General features: G+C 40.3%; 1 protein-coding gene across 1 annotated transcript in view; it reads right to left on the reverse strand.

Moving 5' to 3' along the window:
• Positions 1-20,690, reverse strand: part of mms4 (Methyl methanesulfonate sensitivity 4) — a 219,978-nt gene that overhangs the window by 159,591 nt on the left and 39,697 nt on the right. The window contains exon 3 of the mRNA XM_090371307.1: positions 16,070-16,193. Coding sequence (XP_090227433.1) covers positions 16,070-16,193 — 124 coding nt within the window. The remainder of the gene's footprint in view (positions 1-16,069; positions 16,194-20,690) is intronic.

Genomic DNA, 20,690 nt, shown 5'->3' on the forward strand with positions numbered 1-20,690 from the left:
GTCATCCACTACAAGTTTAAAAAAATGTATTTGAACTTGAGTGGATGAATAACAAAAATTTATCAAAAAATTATTGATTTTCGCAAGAATTGAACTCGCATTCTTCACCTTCACGTGAAAAATACTGAAATCCTTGCATTTTACCGATTGAGCTACTGCCTGTTGATTTCAATTTTATTCCTAAATTTATATCCTGCTAAATAAGAGAAATTTTTTTCTCCCATATAAAACTAAAATTAATTAATTAAATTTAATTAATGAATTAATATTTGAAAAAACTGTATTAACATCAGGTGTCATCCACCACAAGTTTAAAAAAATTTATTTGAACTTGAGTGGATGAATAAAAAGTATTTTATTAACGATTGAAAATTTGAACAAGATATATAAATATATATATAGGGAGAGTGTGAACTAATAGTAGGAATTGAAAAAAAGGAAGATGAAAAGTTGGTTCTGTGAGTTTGAAGTTGGACAGTAAATGGATGTTGGTTGATAGCGGCACAGGTTAGGACTGTTTTGAAAGAGACAGCGAGAAATATAGAAGCTAACTCAGAAGAACAGTGCCCGTGGAAGTATCTATAGAAAATGCATGCAGCAAAAACAGAATGCCTATAAGACAGATTGTGGGGAGACTGTGTTAGAGATGAGTCATTAATTAACCTATTGCCCTCTTCTTAATGGAATCTAGAAGCCTGAGAGAGCTTTTGGGGGCACCACCCCAGATGTGGGAACAATATTCCATGGTAGGGTGTATTTATGATTTGTACAGAGTGAACAGCTGTTGGAAGAAAAGTAACAAAAGAGAAAACCAAGTTTTTTAGATGAAGAGGAAACAATATTTGTAATGTGCTTGTGCCAAGAGAAATTAGAAGTCAGGATAATCCCCAAAAGAGATGTATCATCTTGCCTAGAAATTGGAGTGTCACAGAAGATAAGCACAGGAGAACAATCTTTTTTGCAAGAAATAAGCCAGGACTAAGTTGTATAAGGATTGAAATCAACTATGTTGTCTTTGCCCCATTGAAGTATTACCTGGAGATCAGCATTTAAGGAACTGGTAGCAGATTTTTGAGAAGTTGAAGCTGATTGAGCAGGGCGAGGTTTCTCAAACTGGAAAGTAGAATGCAATGTGCTATCATCTATAGGCCTAATGACTCTGATGACTCTGCTATAGGCCTAATGACTCTGATGAGTATAATAAGAAACTGTACAGGGAAATACAGTGGGCCAGTAAATCAGAGAGTCTTATAATGGGGGATTTTAATTTCCCAGATATTGACTGGAATTTGTGGGTTGGTCACTCACACACTAGCAAGGCTTTTGTGGATTTATTGGATGATTGTTTTCTACATAAACATGTTCGGGAGGCAACTAGAGGGAGTAATACTCTTGATTTGATTATCAGTAGTGATTCTTCATGCATTAAGAATCTGCAGGTAAATGAACCACTAGGTGGCAGTGATCACAGTGTGCTGAAGTGGGATTTACTCAAAGAGGTAACTACCATTAGGGGTAAAGGGAAGGGTTATTGCTTTCGTAAAGGCGACTACGATGGACTGAGACAGTATTTAAATTCTATACAGTGGGACCAACTGATAACGTTACCAACAGCAAATTCAAAATGGGAAGCATTCAAAGAACTTATCTTGGAAGATACTAGGCTTTACATACCAACTAAGAAATATTGTTCAAGGTTTAGGCCTAAGTGGATGTCAGATGAACTAATGAGACATATGGCAGAGAAGAAACAATGCATGGGACACATGCAAATTAACACGTGACACAGAAGTCTATTATAGATACAAGTTGATCTGTAACCAAGTTACAGAGGAGGTTAGGCAAGCGAAGGCAGATTACAAGAAATCTTTGGCAAGGGATGCAAAGAAAAACAGCAAAGAGTTCTTTACTTATGTAAACTTTAGAAGGAAGGGGATGAATCAGATTGGTCCACTTGATATTGATGGGTCAACTGTTGATGATCCTGCTCAGGTAGCTAACAAACTAAATGAATATTTTGCATCGACATTCACACATGAGGAGTTATTCAGCGAGGGGAATGCCAGAGGTGTATTCAACTCTGGCAGTAAGCTAGAGAATCTTGTAATAACTGAGAGTAAAGTGGAGGAGAAATTGTTGAAGATAAACACAAGAAAGGCACCTGGGGTGGATGGGATCTATCCAGTTATATTAAAGGAGGCAGCAAAAGAAGTAAGCAAACCATTAGCCATAATTATGAGAGCTTCCTTGGACTCAGGGGAAGTACCCATGGACTGGAGATGTGCAAATGTGACCCCAATTCACAAAGGAGGATCAAAGGGCGACACAAGTAATTATAGACCTGTTAGTTTAACTTCTGTTCCCGGAAAATTAATGGAGGCACTGGTTAAAGAAGCACTGCAGGATCATCTAGACTAGACTTCAGTTATAGCTTGGACACAGCATGGTTTTGTTAAGGGGAAGTCTTGCCTGACCAATTTGATTGGATACTATGATGCAGTCACAAAAGAACTGGATGCAGGGAATAACTTTGATATTATATACTTGGATCTTAGAAAGGCTTTTGATACTGTTGCACATGGAAGACTGCTGCACAAATTGGAGCAGTGTGCATTGGAGGCAAATTGCTGCTATGGATAAAGGGGTGGTTGAGGGGGAGTAGACAGAGAGTGGTAATCAATGGACACTGCTCATCGTGGACTAATGTTATTAGTGGAGTCCGTCAGGGTTCAGTATTGGGTCCATTATTGTTTTCTGTATTTATAAATGACATTGATGATGGTATATCAAGCTTAATGTCCACGTTTGCAGACGATAGGAAGGTTGGCAGGGTTGTCAAGGACACTACGCTACTGCAACAGGATCTGGAAAGGTTGAACAGATTAGAATTAGCATTAGTAGAAGCATTTGATGCAAGAAAGCAAGCTTATGCAGCATCAGCCAAAAAAAAAAAATAAATAAATAGATAAATAAATAAAAAATAACCACTTCCACTTCACCCCTCTGTTCGTTCGAAATACCTGTCCAGCTGAGCCTTAAACTTATTTAGGCTATCAACTTCCACGACAAGGGATGGAAGTCTATTCCACCGACCATCCACCCGCTGGCTAAAGGCAAATTTCCTCACGTCTATCCTACATCTGTCTTTTCTCAATTTGAATTTATGCCCTCTCAGGTGATTATTCTGAGCAAGAGGAAGAATCCCATCAGCATTGAGCATGCTCAAACCATTCAAGGCTTTATACACCTCTATCAGATCACCTCGCTGGTGCCTAGTCCCCAGACACTGTAATTTGGAAAATTTAAGCCTTTCTTCATAAGAGCACCCCTTTGTTCCATTCACTCATCTTGTTGCCCTTCTCTGTACTCGTTCCAGCATCTCTACATTCTTCTTGAAATGAGGCCTCCAGACCTGTATACAGTACTCTAGGTGTGGCCTGACCATTTCCTTATACAAGGGAATAATCACCTCCTTATCCCTGCTAGAAAAATTCCTATATATCATCGACAATACACCATGAGCTAGTCTTGCAGCCCGTCTGCACTGTCAGAAAACTTCATATCTGCCTGCACAACCACCTCCAGGTCCCTTTCATTCTCTACCACTGTCAGTGTAGTACCACAGAGTTGATATGTTGCTCTGGGGTTGCTGTTTCCCATATGTAGTACTTTACATTTGTCAACGTTAAACTTCATTTGCCACCTCTCAGCCCATCTGCTCAACCTTTCCACATCCTGTTGCAGAAGCATAGAGTCAGTAGTGTCCTTGACAACCCTGCCGACCTTCGTATCGTCTGCAAACTTGGACATTAAGCTTGATATACCATCATCAATATCATTTATAAATACAGAAAACAATAATGGACCCAATACTGAACCCTCAGGGACTCCACTAATAACATTAGTCCACGATGAGCAGTGTCCATTGATTACCACTCTCTGTCTTCTCCCCTCAACCACCCCTTTATCCATAGCAGCAATTTGCCTCCAATGCCACAATGCTCCAATTTGTGCAGCAGTCTTCCATGTGCAACAGTATCAAAAGCCTTTCTAAGATCCAAGTATATAATATCAAAGTTATTCCCTGCATCCCGTTCTTTTGTGACTGCATCATAGTATCCAATTAAATTGGTCAGGCAAGACTTCCCCCTTAACAAAACCATGCTGTGTCTGAGCTATAACTGAAGTCTTGTCTAGATGATCCTGCAGTGCTTCTTTAACCAGTGCCTCCATTCATTTTCCAGGAACAGAAGTTAAACTAACAGGTCTATAATTACTTGTGTCCCCCTTTGATCCTCCTTTATGAATTGGGGTCACATTTGCACATCTCTAGTCCATGGGTACTTCCCCTGAGTCCAAGGAAGCTCATAATTATGGCTAAGGGTTTGTTTACTTCCTTTGCTGCCTCTAATATAACTGGATAGATCCCATCCACCCCAGGTGCCTTTCTTGTATTTAACTTCAACAATTTCTCCTCCACTTTACTCTCAGTTATTACAAGATTCTCTAGCTTACTGCCAGAGTTGAATACACCTCTGGCATTCCCCTCGCTGAATAACTCCTGATGTGTGAATGTCGATGCAAAATATTCATTCAGTTTGTTAGCTACCTGAGCAGGATCTTCAACAGTTGACCCATCGATATCAAGTGGACCAATCTGATTCATCCCCTTCCTTCTAGAGTTTACATAAGTAAAGAACTCTTTGCTGTTTTTCTTTGCATCCCTTGCCAAAGATTTCTCGTAATCTGCCTTCGCCTGCTTTACCTCCTTTGTAACTTGGTTACAGATCAACTTGTATCTATCATAGGCTTCTGTGTCACGTGTTAATTTGTATGTATCCCATGCATTTTTCTTCTCTGCCATATGTCTCATTTGTTCATCTGATATCCACTTAGGCCTAAACCTTGAACAATATTTCTTAGTTGGTATGTAAAGCCTAGTAGCTTCCAAAATAAGTTCTTTGAATGCTTCCCATTTTGAATTTGCTGTTGGTAACATCATCAGTTGGTCCCACTGTATAGAATTTAAATACTGTCTCAGTCCATCGTAGTGGCCTTTACGAAAGCAATAATCCTTCCCTTTACCCCTAATGGTAGTTACCTCTTTGAGTAAATCCCACTTCAGCACACTGTGATCACTGCCACCTAGTGGTTCACTTACCTGCAGATTCTTAATGCATGAAGAATCACTACTGATAATCAAATCTAGAGTATTACTCCCTCTAGTTGCCTCCCGAACATGCTGATGTAGAAAACAATCATCCAATAAATCCACAAATGCCTTGCTAGTGTGTGAGTGACCAGCCCCCAAATTCCAGTCAATATCTGGGAAATTAAAATCCCCCATTATAAGACTCTCTGATTTACTGGCCCACTATTTCCCTGTACAGTTTCTTATTATACTCATCAGAGTCATTAGGCCTATAGCACACTCCTACTCTCAATTTTGATCTCCCAATGCTTATGTCACACCAAACTGACTCGACACTGCACTGTCCATCGATGTCGACTGGCTTCACTTCCTTGGATTTTATGTATTTCTTAACTAATAGCATAACCCCTCCTCCCTTCCTATCCTGTCTATCCTTTCTTTAGACATTGTAGTCCCCAAATTCCAGTTCTACATTCCTTATATCTGTGTGACACCACGTCTCTGAAATCCCCATAATATCTGCCTTTGATGTTTTGAGCAATACCTCAAATTCATCAAATTAATTTCTAAACTCTTAGCATTGGTGTACACGCAAGTATACATGCACCTGTTCTTTTTCTTAGCTACCCTAACACAACCTATGTGTTTATTTGTACCCCAATGATTCCCAGCAGTCTCTGAAATATCCTGCATCTTATTTTCCAGGCTGCGGCTCATTGCAATAGAAGCAGTGCAAGAATCACTTTCACCTCTGCCAGTAGCTACTGTTGATCTATTAGTGTACAACGTGTACAACTATATCACCTTTTGTGCCCTTAAAAGATGATATCCGCTCTACAACGTCATCAACCTTTGCCCCTGGCAGACATACCCTAGTCCTGTTCCACCTATCCTTTTTACAAAGCATGTTTCCCATTTCCCTGACAATAGAGTCACCAACAACTACTAGTTCCTTTGGGACCAGCGCATTCTGCCTTGGGGGCTGCCGCTGTGTTGCGTGATGATCAAGTGCAAGCTCTGGCATTGGTGTGCGCAGCTGAGAGCTTGATGGGCACCTCACTTTTAATCCTTCGAGGGCATCCACCCTGTCCTTCAAGCTCTCATATAAGCCCATAACAATGCTGAGTTGTCGCCTGATTTCCTTACACTCCTTGCATCGATGGGCTGAGAGGTGGCAAATCAAGTTTAACATTGACAAATGTAAAGTACTACATATGGGAAACAGCAACCCCAGAGCAACGTATCAACTCTGTGGTACTACACTGACAGTGGTAGAGAATGAAAGGGACCTGGGGGGTGGTTGTGCAGGCAGATATGAAGTTCTCTGAGCAGTGCAGATGGGCTGCAAGAGTAGCTCATGATGTATTGTCAATGATATATAGAAATTTTTCTAGCAGGGATAAGGAGGTGATTATTCCCTTGTATAAGGCAATGGTCAGGCCACACTGGAGTACTGTATACAGGTCTGGAGGCCTCATTTCAAGAAGGATGTAGAGATGCTGGAATGAGTACAGAGAAGGGCAACAAGATTAGTGAATGGAACAAAGGGGTGCTCTTACGAAGAAAGGCTTAAGTTCTGCAAATTACAGTGTCTGGAGACTAGGCACCAGCGAGGTGATCTGACAGAGGTGTATAAAGCCTTGAATGGTTTGAGCATGCTCAATGCTGATGGGATTCTTCCTCTTGCTTGGAATAATCACCTGAGAGAGCATAAATTCAAATTGAGGAAAGACAGATGTAGGATAGACGTGAGGAAATTTGCCTTTAGCCAGCGGGTGGTTGGTTGGTGGAACAGACTTCCATCTCTTGTTATTTCGAACAAACAGAGGGTGAAGTGGAAGTGGTTATTTTTATTTATTTATTTTTTTTTGGCTGATGCTGCATAAGCTTGCTTTCTTGCATCAAATGCCTCTACTAATGCTAATGCTAATGAGCAAAACTATGGATAGTGCTTCCGGTCAATCGAAGAAAGTCATTAATATATAAGAGGAAAAGAGTGGGGGGAAAGAACTGAACCTTGGGTGATACAGCATTAGTGGAGAAGTCAGAAGATAGAGAGCAATCTAACATCACCCTCAGTGAGCGATCAGAGAGAAAACTGGGTAATTAATTACAAAAAAACAGTTGGCAAACCATAAGCTGGCAGCTTGTTTAGAAGACCTTTATGCAAAACACGATCGAAAGCTTTTGAGATGGCAAGAGCAACTGCTTGTGTTTCACCGAACCTTTCCATTGAATTAGTCCATAATGGGTAACATAAGCCAGAATATCACCAGTGGATCGACACTAACGGAATCCACACTGAAATCGTTCATCAGACGGAAGGTTTCTAGGTAGTTTAAGAGTTGGCATTTAACTGATTTCTCCGTTACTTTAGAAAGAGTACAAGTAATTTCAATGGATGATAATTGAATGGGAGTGATTTGTCATTATTTTTAGGAACTGGCTGGATAGGAACAAATTTTTAAGCAGAAGGAAAAACACCTTTGGAATAAGAAAGTGAAAAAAAAGGTGGTAAAGAACAGGAGTAAGTTCACGAGCCCAGGTTCTGAGAACAAGTGGAGAAATACCACCAGGACCTGGAGTTTTTCTTAGCATCAAGATTCGTCAAAATCTTTCTGACATCCTTTTGATGGAAGACCACAGAAGGCATTGAATGGAGCGTATTACGAATGGTGGGAGGTGTTTTACCAAGATCATTAATACATAGGCTGGAAGAAAAATGGGATCCTAATAGGTCAGCTTTATCCTTGGTCGAAGTGACAACAGAACCATCTGGTTTTGACAGAGATGGGCAAAAGTTGCAACCAATAGCTTTGGCGAGAGACAAGAATACTCGGCTACCATTAGGACAAGAAGCAAGTTTTCTACTCTTATCATATTCAAAATCTAGTTTGGACTGATTAATAACTGCTTTTCAATTGTTGCGAGCTTTGGTGTAAGCAGGAAATGAAACTGAAGAATTGGAAACAAGCCAATTACCATATCCAACATTATTCTCTTGAACAGCCATAGCATATTTATTGGAAAACCAAGGTTTACATAAAGGACGAGATTTTAAGGTGGAGTGTGGAATAAATCATTCCATTCCTACAAGGATAATTTCACTGACACTATCTGAGCAAAAGTTGATATCAGAAGTTTTGAAACAGTAATTCGACCAAGGAAAACTTTTCTAGATCTTGTTGCAGCAGTGTACTGTCATCAGTGTCATTAAGAACCCTGCCTACCTTCGTATCGTCTGCAAATTTGGACATTAAGCCTCATTATGTTCTTGTTGCTGGAGAGGCCTTCATCCTGCAGTGGATTGAAAAATGGCTGATGATGATGATGGTCTTGTTTATACTCCGGCATAACTACCAGGTCAGTGGAGTTTACAATAAATCAATTAATACAAATGTTAATCATATTTAGCAATCAAGAGCTTGAACCCCGGTTCACTCAAAGGGCGTGTGTAACTGCACTCACACTGCTGACCACTCGGCTACTTCAGGCCTAATATAAATACAGAAAACAACAATGGACCCTACACTTAACCTTAGGGGACTCCACTAATAACACTAATAACATTAGTCTATGAAGAGCGGTGGCCACTTACTACCCCTCTCGGTCTTCTCCCACTCAAACATCCCTTTATCCATAGCAGCAATTTGCTTCCAACTTGTACAGTAGTCTTCCATATGCAACAGTATCAAAAGCCATTCTAAGATCCAAATATATGATATCAAAATTATTCTTTGCATCCAGTTCCTTTGTGACCATACCATAGCATCCAATCAAATTGGTCAGGCAAGACTTTCCCTTAACAAAACCACTGTGTCCGAGCTATAACTGAAATCTTGTCTAGATGATCTTGCAGTGCTTCTTTAACCAGTGGCTCCATTACTTTCCCTGGAACAGAAGTTAAACTGACAGGTCTGTAGTTACTTTTGACACCCTTTGATCCTGCTTTGTGAAATGGAGTCACATGTGCACAGCTCCAGTCCATGGGTACCTCTCCTGAGTCCAAGAAAGCTGTCATAATTATGACTAAGGGTTTGCGTACTCCCTTTGTTGCCTCCTCTAATATAACTGGATAGATCCCATTCACCCCAGGTGTGTTTCTTATGTTTATCTTTAGCAATTTCTCCTCCACTTTGCTCTCAGTTATTACAAAATCATCTAGCTCACTGCCAGAGTTTAATTCACCTATGGCATTCCCCTTTCTGAATAACTACGTGTGTGAATGTAGAGGCAAAATACTCATTTAGTTTGATAGCCACTTGAGCAGGATCATCAACAGTTGAACCATCGATATCCAGTGGACCAATCTGATTCATCCCTTTCCTTCTAGGATTTACATAAGGAAGTGCTTGGGAGGTTTAGATCTTTTCGCAGATAAGTTTGCTCTATTAGTTTGACAATTCATGGTGTATTCAATAGTAAGAAAAAGTGGGTGGTACATGCTGTATGAAGTAATGAAATTTTTGGATATGGCGTACACATGGTAAGAATATACCAAGATCCTTGACATAACGTAGCCTCGACAATGCTCCCTGCATTCACACTACTTGGACTGCCTCCAGTCACTATCTGGCAGAGTAGAGGCAGCAAGATTATACACTAGCTGATCCGGAAGCCTCCTAGACAGTTACTAATAGGTTCGGTCCGGTGTACTAACTAGCGGCCGGCCTGCAAACACCATTTTAGAGCTGTACCCTCGAAATGTAAGGAATATTGGATCTCACCACGATGTTCATCATAACCTCAAAAGTCACCAATCATACTGCATGATGGAAGAGATGGGAAAGGGTTGACCGGAACTTAACTCTAGAGACTAAACATGGGTTCCACCACTTGAAGCCTCCAATAAGCAAAGTGGTGGTATTGCACCGATTGATGAGAGTCATCTACCACCTAGTACTGCCTGGTAACATAGAGGGGCGGTGTTCCTCCATGTGGTGTGGGCACCACACCTCGACCCCTGCTTACGTTGGTTCACACCTGGATGGTCACCCACTATATGCTTGTGGATGGAAGTTATACCCAGGATTACGAACAGTCCAACCATCGTGAAGGTGCAAGCAGAGGATCTGACTGTCATAGACCGTCCGGACTTCGCCGAAATTTGATCCACTTGACTTGAGTGTTACCCGAATATCAGTTCCATCAGCGTTTTAGACTCACAGGTAGCAAGTACAGCTTGTCTGGCATATCTGAGAGAATGTCTGTGACAACCTCAATGATGAAGGTATATCAGGCTTAGTGTCGAAGTTTGCAGATGATACAAAGGTTGGCAGGGTTGTTAATGACAGTAATGGCAGTGTGCTACTGCAACAGGATCTAGATAATTTGAGCAGATGGGCTAAGAAGTGGCAACTGAAGTTTAACCTTGACAAATGCAAAGTACTGCATATGGGTAGAAGTAACCCCAGAGAAATGTACCAACTGTGTGGTACTACACTAAAGGTGGTAGAAAATGAAAAAGACCTGGGAGTAATTGTGCAGTCAGATATCAAGTTTTCTGAGCGATGCAGACAGGCTGCCAGGGCAGGTCATGGGGTTTTGTCATTGATATATAGGAATTTTGCTAGCAGGGAAAAGGAGGTGATTGTCCCTCTGTATAAGGCAATGGTCAGGCCACGCCTTGAGTACTGCATACAGGTCTGGAGGCCTCATTTTAGGAAGGGTGTAGATTTGCTTGAGCATGTACAGAGAAGGGCAACAAGATTGGTGTGGAGAATGAAGGGATCCTCTTACCAAGAGAGGCTTAAATTCTGCAAATTGCAGTGGCTGGAGACTAGGCACCTGCTCGGTGATCTGATTGTGGTGTATAAGGCCTTGAATGGGTTGAGCACGCTGAATTCTGATGGGATCCTTCCACTTGTTCAGATTACGAACCTAAGGGGGTATAAATTCAAATTAAGAAAAGACAGATGTAGAATAGATGAGCAGAAATTTGCCTTTAGGCAGCGGGTGATTATTTCTGGAAAAAAATAGGTTAAATAAATTTAAGGAGGAACTGGACAGGCATTTGGAGGAAATGGTGTGATTTTTTTTTTTTTGGCTGATGCTGCATAAGCTCATACACTTGCTTTCTTTCATCACATGCCACTACTACTACTACCTAGTGGTTCATTTATCTGCAGATTCTTAATGCAAGGAGAATCAATACTAATAATCCGATGAAGAGTATTACTCTCTCTAGTTGCCTACCGAACATGCTGCTGTAGAAAACAATCATCAAATAAATCCACAAAAGCCTTGCTAGTGTGTGAGTGACCAACCCCCAAATTATAGTTAATATCTGTGAAATTAAATTCCCCCATTTTAAGATACTCTGATTTACTGCCCACTCTATTTCTCTGTATTGTTGTTTAATATACTCATCAGTCATTACACCTATAACACACATCTACTTTTAATTTTGCTTTCCCAGTACTTATCTCACACCAAACTGACTCGACACTGCACTGTCCAGCCATGTCAACTGGCTATATTTCCTTGGATTTTATGTGTTTCTTAAGTAACAACATAACCCCTCCTACCTTCCTATCCTGTCTATCCTTCCTGTACACATTGTATTCCCCAAATTCCAGTTTTGCATTCCTTATAACTGTGTGACACATCTCTGATATCCAAACAATATTTGCCCTTGATGTCTTGACCACCACCTCAAATTCATCAAATTTATTTACCAAACTCTGTTCCTATTCTTAGCTACCCTAACGCAGCCTGTATTTACTTGTTCCGCAATAACTCCCAGCAGTCTCTTAAATCCTCTGCACCTTGTTTTCTGGGCTGCTACTCACTCCAATTGAAATTCCAATTTGTGAAATGAACTAGGAAGTGTTTGGGAGTTTTAGATATTTTTGCAGATAAGTTTGCTCTATTGGTTTGACAATTCATGGTGTTTTCAAAATTTAAGAAAAATGTGGGGGGGGGGATGCTGTATGAAGTAATGAAATTTCACACTACTCAGATTCCTTCCAATCACTATCTGGCAGCATAGTGATAGCAAGATTATACACTAGCTGATCCAGAAGCCTCCTAGAGAGTTTCCAATAGGTTCGGTCCGGTGTACTAACTAGCGGCCACCCTGCACATACCGTTTTAGAGCTGTATCCTCGAAATGTAAGGAAGTTTGGATCTCACCATGGTGTTCATCATAACCTCAAAAGACATAAATCATACTGCATGATGGAAGAGATGGGGAAGGTTTGACTGGAACTAGGCTCTGGAGACTAAACATGGGTTCCACAACTTCAAGCCTCCAATAAGCAAAGTGGTAGTATTGCACCAGTTGATGAAAGTCATCTACTACCTAGTAACACAGAGGTGTGGCATTCCTCTGTGTGGTGTGGGCACCACATTTCGACCCCTGCTTACGTTGGTTCGCATCTGAGTGGATACCCACAGTGTGCTTGCACATGGAAGTTATATCCAGGATTACTAACAGTATTACCATTGTGAAGGTGCAAGAGAGGATTTGGCTATCGCAGACCAAAATTGGGTCAACTTGACTTGAGTGTCACCAGAATATCAGTTCCATCAGCATTTTAGACTTCCAGGTAGCAAGCACAGCTTGTCTGGCATATCTGAGAGAATGTCTGCTCCAGGCTCAAGGGCCAACCAATGCTAATGCATGACCAAAATGTTCTTCTCAACTAAATTAAAATTTCATCTGATATTTAAAATACTTATTTCTATTGGAATGAGCAGAAGCCTGAAAAACAAGATGCAGGATATTTCAGAGACTGCTGGAAGTCATTGTGATACAAGTAAACACATGGGTTGTGTTAGGGTAGCTAAGAATAGGAACAAGTGCAGGTATACTTGCGTGTACACCAATGCTAGGAGTTTAGTAAATAAATTTGATGAATTTGAGGTATTGCTCAAAACATCAAAGGCAGATATTGTTGGGATATCAGAGACGTGGTGTCACACAGATATAAGGAATGCAGAACTGGAATTTGGGGAGTACAATGTGTATAGAAAGGATAGACAGGACAGGAGGGGAGGAGGGGTTATGCTATTAGTTAAAAAACACATAAAATCCAAGGAAGTGAAGCCAGTCGACATTGATGGACAGGGCAGTGTCGAGTCAGTTTGGTGTGACATAAACATAGGTAAATCAAAATTGAGAGTAGGAGTGTGCTATAGGCCTAATGACTCTGATGAGTATAATAAGATACTGTACAGGGAAACAGAATGGGCCAGTAAATCAGAGAGTCTTATAATGGGGGATTTTAATTTCCCAGTTATTGACTGGAATTTGTGGGTTGGTCACTCACACACTAGCAGGGCTTTTGTGGATTTATTGGATGATTGTTTTCTACACCAGCATGTTCGGGAGGCAACTAGAGGGAGTAATACTCTTGATCTGATTATCAGTAGTGATTCTTCATGCATTAGGAATCTGCAGATAAAGGAACCACTGGGTGGCAGTGATCACAGTGTGCTGAAGTGGGATTTACTCAAGGAGGTAACTACCATCAGAGGCAAAGGGAAGGGTTTTTGCTTTCGTAAAGGCGACTATGATGGTCTGAGACAGTATTTAAATTCTATACAGTGGGACCAACTGATGATGTTACCAACAGCAAATTCAAAATGGGAAGCATTCAAGGAACTAATCTTGGAAGCTACCAGGCTTTACATACCAACCAAGAAATATTGTTCAAGGTTCAGGCCTAAATGGTTGTCAGATGAACTAATGAGACATATGGCAGAGAAGAAAAATGCATGGGATACATACAAATTAATGGGTGACATGGAAGCCTATGATAGATATAAGTTGGTCTGTAACCAAGTCACAAAGGAGATTAGGCAGGCAAAGGCAGATTATGAGAAATCCTTGGCAAAGGACGCAAAGAAAAACAGAAAAGAGTTCTTTACCTATTTAAACTCAAGAAGGAAAGGGATGAATCAGATTGGTCCACTGGATGTCGATGGTTCAACAGTTGAGGATCCTGCTCAGGTGGCTAACAATCTAAATGAGTATTTTGCATCTACATTCACACATGAGGAGTTATTCAGGAAGGGGAATGTCGTAGGTGAAGTAAACATTGGCAGTGAGCTAGATTATTTTCTAATAACTGAGAGGAAAGTGGAGGAGAAATTGCTGAGGATAAACATAAAAAAGGCACCAGGGGTGGATGGGATGTATCCAGTTATATTAAAGGAGGCAGCAAAGGAAGTAAGCAAACCCCTAGCCATAATTATGAGAGCTTTTTTGGACTCAGGGGAGGTACCCATGGACTGGAGATGTGCAAATGTAACCCCAATTCACAAAGGAGGATCAAAGGCTGACACAAGTAATTATAGACCTGTTAGTTTAACTTCGGTTCCAGGAAAATTAATGGAGGCACTGGTTAAAGAAGCACTGCAGGATCATCTGGACAAGAATTCAGTTATAGCTCAGACACAGCATGGTTTTGTTAAGGGCAGGTCTTGTCTGACCAATTTGATTGGATACTATGATGTAGTCACAAAAGAACTGGATGCAGGGAATAACTTTGATATTATATATTTGGATCTTAGAAAGGCTTTTGATACTGTTGCGCATGGAAGACTGCTGCACAAATTGGAGAAGTGTGGCATTGGAGGCAAATTGCTGCTATGGATAAAGGGATGGTTGAGTGGCAGAAGACAGAGAGTGGTAATCAATGGACACTGCTCAACGTGGACTAATGTTATTAGTGGAGTTCCTCAGGGTTCAGTGTTGGGTCCATTGTTGTTTTCTGTATTTATAAATGATATTGATGATGGTGTATCAGGCTTAATGTCCAAGTTTGCAGACGATACCAAGGTTGGCAGGGTTGTTAAGGACACTACTGATACTATGCTGCTGCAACAGGATCTGGAAAGGTTGCGCAGATGGGCTGAGAGGTGGCAAATGAAGTTTAACATTGACAAATGTAAAGTACTACATATGGGAAACAGTAACCCCAGATCAACGTATCAACTCTGTGGTACTACGCTGACAGTGGTAGAGAATGAAAAGGACCTGGGGGTAATTGTGCAGGCAGATATGAAGTTCTCTGAGCAGTGCAGACGAGCTGCAAGAGTAGCTCATGGTGTCTTGTCAATGACATACAGGAATTTTTCTAGCAGGGATAAGGTGATTATTCCCTTGTATAAGGCATTGGTCAGGCCACACCTTGAGTACTGTATACAGGTCTGGAGGCCTCATTTCAAGAAGGATGTAGAGCTGCTCGAACGAGTACAGAGAAGGGCAACAAGATTAGTGAATGGAACAAAGGGTTGCTCTTACGAAGAAAGGCTTAAGTTTTGCAAATTACAGAGCCTGGAGACTAGGCATCGGCGAGGTGATCTGATAGAGGTGTATAAGGCTTTGAATGGCTTGAGCATGCTCAATGCCGATGGGATTCTTCCTCTTGCTCAGAATAATCAGCTGAGAGGGCATAAATTCAAATTGAGGAAGGACGGATGTCGGATAGATGTGCGGAAATTTGCCTTTAGCCAGCGGGCAGTTGGTTTGTGGAATAGACTCCCATCGCTTGTTGTTGAAGTTGATAGCCTAAATAAATTTAAGGCTCAGCTGGACAGGTATTTCGAACGAACGGAGGAGTGAAAAGGGAGTAGTGGTTGTTTTTTTTTTTTTTTTTTTTTTTTGCTGATGCTGAATAAGCTTGCTTTCTTGCATCATATGCCTCTACTAATGCTAATGCTAATAATCTTTTTTCTAGCAGGGATAAGCACAGCTTGTCTGGCATATCTGAGAGAATGTCTGCTCCGGGCTCAAGGGCCAACCAATGCTAATGCATGACCAAAATGTTCTTCTCAACTAAATTAAAATTTCATCTGATATTTAAAATACTTATTTCAATAATAAGGTTATATACAATAGTAAATAAAATAAATTAAAAATGAATTTATAAATACAAACATCAAGAACTTTAGTGTACTGAGACCTACAAATGACTTCTTAGTATCTGAGTCATCACTTTTATCCATATCATAACTTAAATCTGGTAATGTCAATATTTGTGAGCTGGAAACAGAACTTTTTGGAATACGATGCATGGCTATGGCAATAGGGCTGTAAGTTAATAAAAATTTATATTTTAAAAATATGAAAACAATATTATAAAACATTTTTATCAACTACAACATTTACTTTCATAAGAAAGGTGTATATTAAATAAAGCTATGTACTGGGCTTGTTTAACTAGTTTAAATTCTGATAATATAATTTATTTGATGTCTATGCCAATACTGTATCTATTAAATTCCAAAAAAATTTCAATGTCAGCAAGGCAGTAAGATTACGTAACATTAATAAAAAGAAGCATAATCAATGGCACCGTTTTTCATTTCATTTACCCAATTATAAATTAAATTTATCCAATATAATACAATTTTATTATATTAAAGTAAAAAAATTTTTTGTCCAAAATTTTTAGAAACTTAGAATACTCAATGTTCCCAAATCAAAAAATGCAAATTGTAGCATCTTCGTCCAATTATATGAGTGCCAAAGCCAGCATAAGAGAAATTTTCATTTAATTATCCCATAAGGTATTGTTTACAAGATCCATAGCAAACGCATATCCAAGCATACAAACTGAAATTTTCAAAATGTATTTTAAAAACCTTTACTTTACTTTTTTTTTAATAGTAAGCAGCTTATAACAGACCTTTTGAATTTTAAAATTTATTACTAGTATGTGAAACCCCACATTATTACAGTAAATCTCATATATACTTTCAAGACTGCTAAAACCTGTTACAAAATATGAAAATCAAGAAGTAAAAAAAAAAATAAATAAATAAAAATAAAAAATTTATTTCTTAGGAGAAAACCTTAAGTGAGAATTAACTAATTCTAATACACATGCTGGCAAGATCGCTCATCGGTGAAGATAAGATATTAGAGCCTGAAAAGGAATTAGAAAATATGAATTGAAATATCATCAGCTTGGCTGAAATGAATCACATATAAGTTTATCAAGTGAAAATATCTGCTTTATATCAATGGAAACAGTGAAAAGATTGAAGATGGAGTTGGCTTTTTGGTCCATAAAGATATAAAACACAACATTTTAGAATTCAAAAGTACATCACCAAGAGTGTCAAGATTACTACTCAGGATTTCTAAGAGATACAAACTAAAGGTTATAATGTAGACATGTATAGTATCTTATGTAGGACGGCACCTGAACAAAAGTTCAACTCCGTCTTTGTACACTGTGATGGTTACAGAGCACTGTAACAGTGCAGAAATGTGTGTAACATTATGTTCATGCAGTGTGTGTGTGTGTTGTGTTGTTTAGTTGTTTCTGGCCGTTTTGTCACCTGGAAAGCCTGCCCAGTGTCCGTCTACACCACGGGGAGTAGGCCACAACTGCGCATGAGTAGGAGACCGGCGGAATTACTTAGCAAGTACAGGTCACTGTTGAAAAAAAGCCGTGAATTAGGGTTGAACTTGAAAGTGTCTGCAATTCTGCCCAGACACGATAGGAGGGAGTATATGATGAGAGCCTTGTCGATCAATTCGGCCCTGGAGGGATTGTGCAAGGCTCAAGGGGTAGAATTTTTTTCAGCCTGGACTGTACTTGTTAACAGGAGAGATTGCTTCTACAGGGATGGGATACACTTAAATAGAAAGGGTGCAAGAATTTTTGCTGATGCTGTCGAGGCAGTGTTAGGTGGGTCGGAAAACTGCTAGTTGGGGGGGATACAAGGACTAATAGATTAACAGTAGCCAGTGGCAGAGGTGGAAGTGATTCTTGCACTGCTTCTATTGAAATGAGCAGAAGTCTGAAAAACAGGATGCAGGATATTTCAGAGACTGCTGGTAGTCATTGCGGTACAAGTAAACACATGGGTTGTGTTAGGGTAGCTAAGAATAGAAACAGGTGCATGTATACCTGCGTGTACACCAATGCTAGGAGTTTGGTAAATAAATTTGATGAATTTGAGGTATTGCTCAAAACATCAAAGGCAGATATTGTTGGGATATCAGAGACGTGGTGTCACACAGATATAAGTAATGCGGAACTGGAATTTGGGGAATACAATGTGTATAGAAAGGATAGACAGGACAGGAGGGGAGGAGGGGTTATGCTATTAGTTAAGAAACACATAAAGTCCAAGGAAGTGAAGCCAGTCGACATCAATGGACAGGGCAGTGTCGAGTCAGTTTGGTGTGACATAAGCATAGGGAAATCAAAATTGAGAGTAGGAGTGTGCTATAGGCCTAATGACTCTGATGAGTATAATAAGATGTTGTACAGGGAAATAGAGTGGGCCAGTAAATCAGAGAGTCTTATAATGGGGGACTTTAATTTCCCAGATATTGACTGGAATTTGTGGGTTGGTCACTCGCACACTAGCAAGGCTTTTGTGGATTTATTGGATGATTGTTTTCTACATCAGCATGTTCGTGAGGCAACAAGAGGGAGCAATACTCTTGATCTGATTATCAGTAGTGATTCTTCATGCATTAAGAACCTGCAGATAAATGAACCACTAGGTGGCAGTGATCACAGTGTGTTGAAGTGGGATTTACTCAAGGAGGTAACTACCATCAGAGGTAAAGGGAAGGGTTTTTGTTTTCGTAAAGGCGACTATGATGGTCTGAGACAGTATTTAAATTCTATACAGTGGGACCAACTGATGATGTTACCAACAGCAAACTCAAAATGGGAAGCATTCAAGGAACTAATCTTGGAGGCTACCAGGCTTTACATACCAACTAAGAAATATTGTTCAAGGTTTAGGCCTAAATGGTTGTCAGATGAACTAATGAGACATGTGGCAGAGAAGAAAAATGCATGGGATACATACAAATTAATGGGTGGCATGGAAGCCTATGATAGATATAAGTTGGTCTGTAACCAAGTCACAAAGGAGATTAGGCAGGCAAAGGCAGACTACGAAAAATCCTTGGCAAAGGATGCAAAGAAAAACAGAAAAGAGTTCTTTACATACTTGAACTCGAAAAGGAAAGGGATGAATCAGATTGGTCCACTGGATATTGATGGTTCAACAGTTGAGGATCCTGCTCAGGTGGCTAACAATCTAAACGAGTATTTTGCATCTACATTCACGGATGAGGAGTTATTCAGGAAGGAGAATGATGTAGGTAAAGTAAACATTGGCAGTGAGCTGGATGATTTTGTAATAACTGAGAGGAAAGTGGAGGAGAGATTGTTGAGGATAAACATAAAAAAGGCACCTGGGGTGGATGGGATCTATCCAGTTATATTAAAGGAGGCAGCAAAGGAAGTAAGCAAACCCTTAGCCATAATTATGAGAGCTTCCTTGGACTCAGGGGAGGTACCTATGGACTGGAGATGTGCAAATGTGACCCCAATTCACAAAGGAGGTTCAAAGGCTGACACAAGTAATTATAGACCTGTTAGTTTAACTTCTGTTCCAGGTAAATTAATGGAGGCACTGGTTAAAGAAGCACTGCAGGATCATCTAGAGAAGAATTCAGTTATAGCTCAGACGCAGCATGGTTTTGTTAAGGGCAGGTCTTGCCTGACCAATTTGATTGGATACTATGATGTAGTCACAAAAGAACTGGATGCAGGGAATAACTTTGATATTATATATTTGGATCTTAGAAAGGCTTTTGATACTGTTGCACATGGAAGACTGCTGCACAAATTGGAGCAGTGTGGCATTGGAGGCAAATTGCTGCTATGGATAAGGGGATGGTTGAGTGGCAGAAGACAGAGAGTGGTAATCAATGGACACTGCTCAACGTGGACTAATGTTATTAGTGGAGTTCCTCAAGGTTCAGTGTTGGGTCCGTTGTTGTTTTCGGTGTTTATGAATGATATTGATGATGGGATATCAAGTTTAATGTCCAAGTTTGCAGATGATACAAAGGTTGGCAGGGTCGTTAAGGACAATACTGACGCTATGCTGCTGCAACAGGATCTGGACAGGTTGAACAGATGGGCTGAGAGGTGGCAAATGAGGTTTAACATCGACAAATGTAAAGTGCTGCATATGGGAAACAGTAACCCCAGAGCAACGTATCAACTCTGCGGTACTACACTGACAGTGGTGGAGAATGAAAAGGACCTGGGGGTAATTGTGCAGGCAGATATGAAGTTCTCTGAGCAGTGCAGACGAGCTGCAAGAGTAGCTCATGGTGTCTTATCAATGATATACAGGAATTTTTCTAGCAGGGATAAGGAGGTGATTATTCCCTTGTATAAGGCAATGGTAAGGCCACATCTTGAGTACTGTATACAGGTCTGGAGGCCTCATTTCAAGAAGGATGTAGAGCTGCTGGAACGGGTACAGAGAAGGGCAACAAGATTAGTAAATGGAACAAAGGGTTGCTCTTACGAAGAAAGGCTTAAGTTTTGCAAATTACAGAGTCTGGAGACTAGGCACCGGCGAGGTGATCTGATAGAGGTGTATAAGGCTTTGAATGGTTTGAGCATGCTCAATGCCAATGGGATTCTTCATCTTTCTCAGAATAATCACCTCAGAGGGCATAAATTCAAATTGAGGAAGGATGGATGTCGGATAGATGTGCGGAAATTTGCCTTTGGCCAGCGGGTGGTTGGTT

Source organism: Mastigoproctus giganteus, chromosome 4 (genome assembly GCF_048544385.1).
Source record: "Mastigoproctus giganteus isolate SK-2022 chromosome 4, ASM4854438v1, whole genome shotgun sequence".
In the NCBI taxonomy this organism is placed as follows: Eukaryota; Metazoa; Arthropoda; class Arachnida; order Uropygi; family Thelyphonidae; genus Mastigoproctus; species Mastigoproctus giganteus.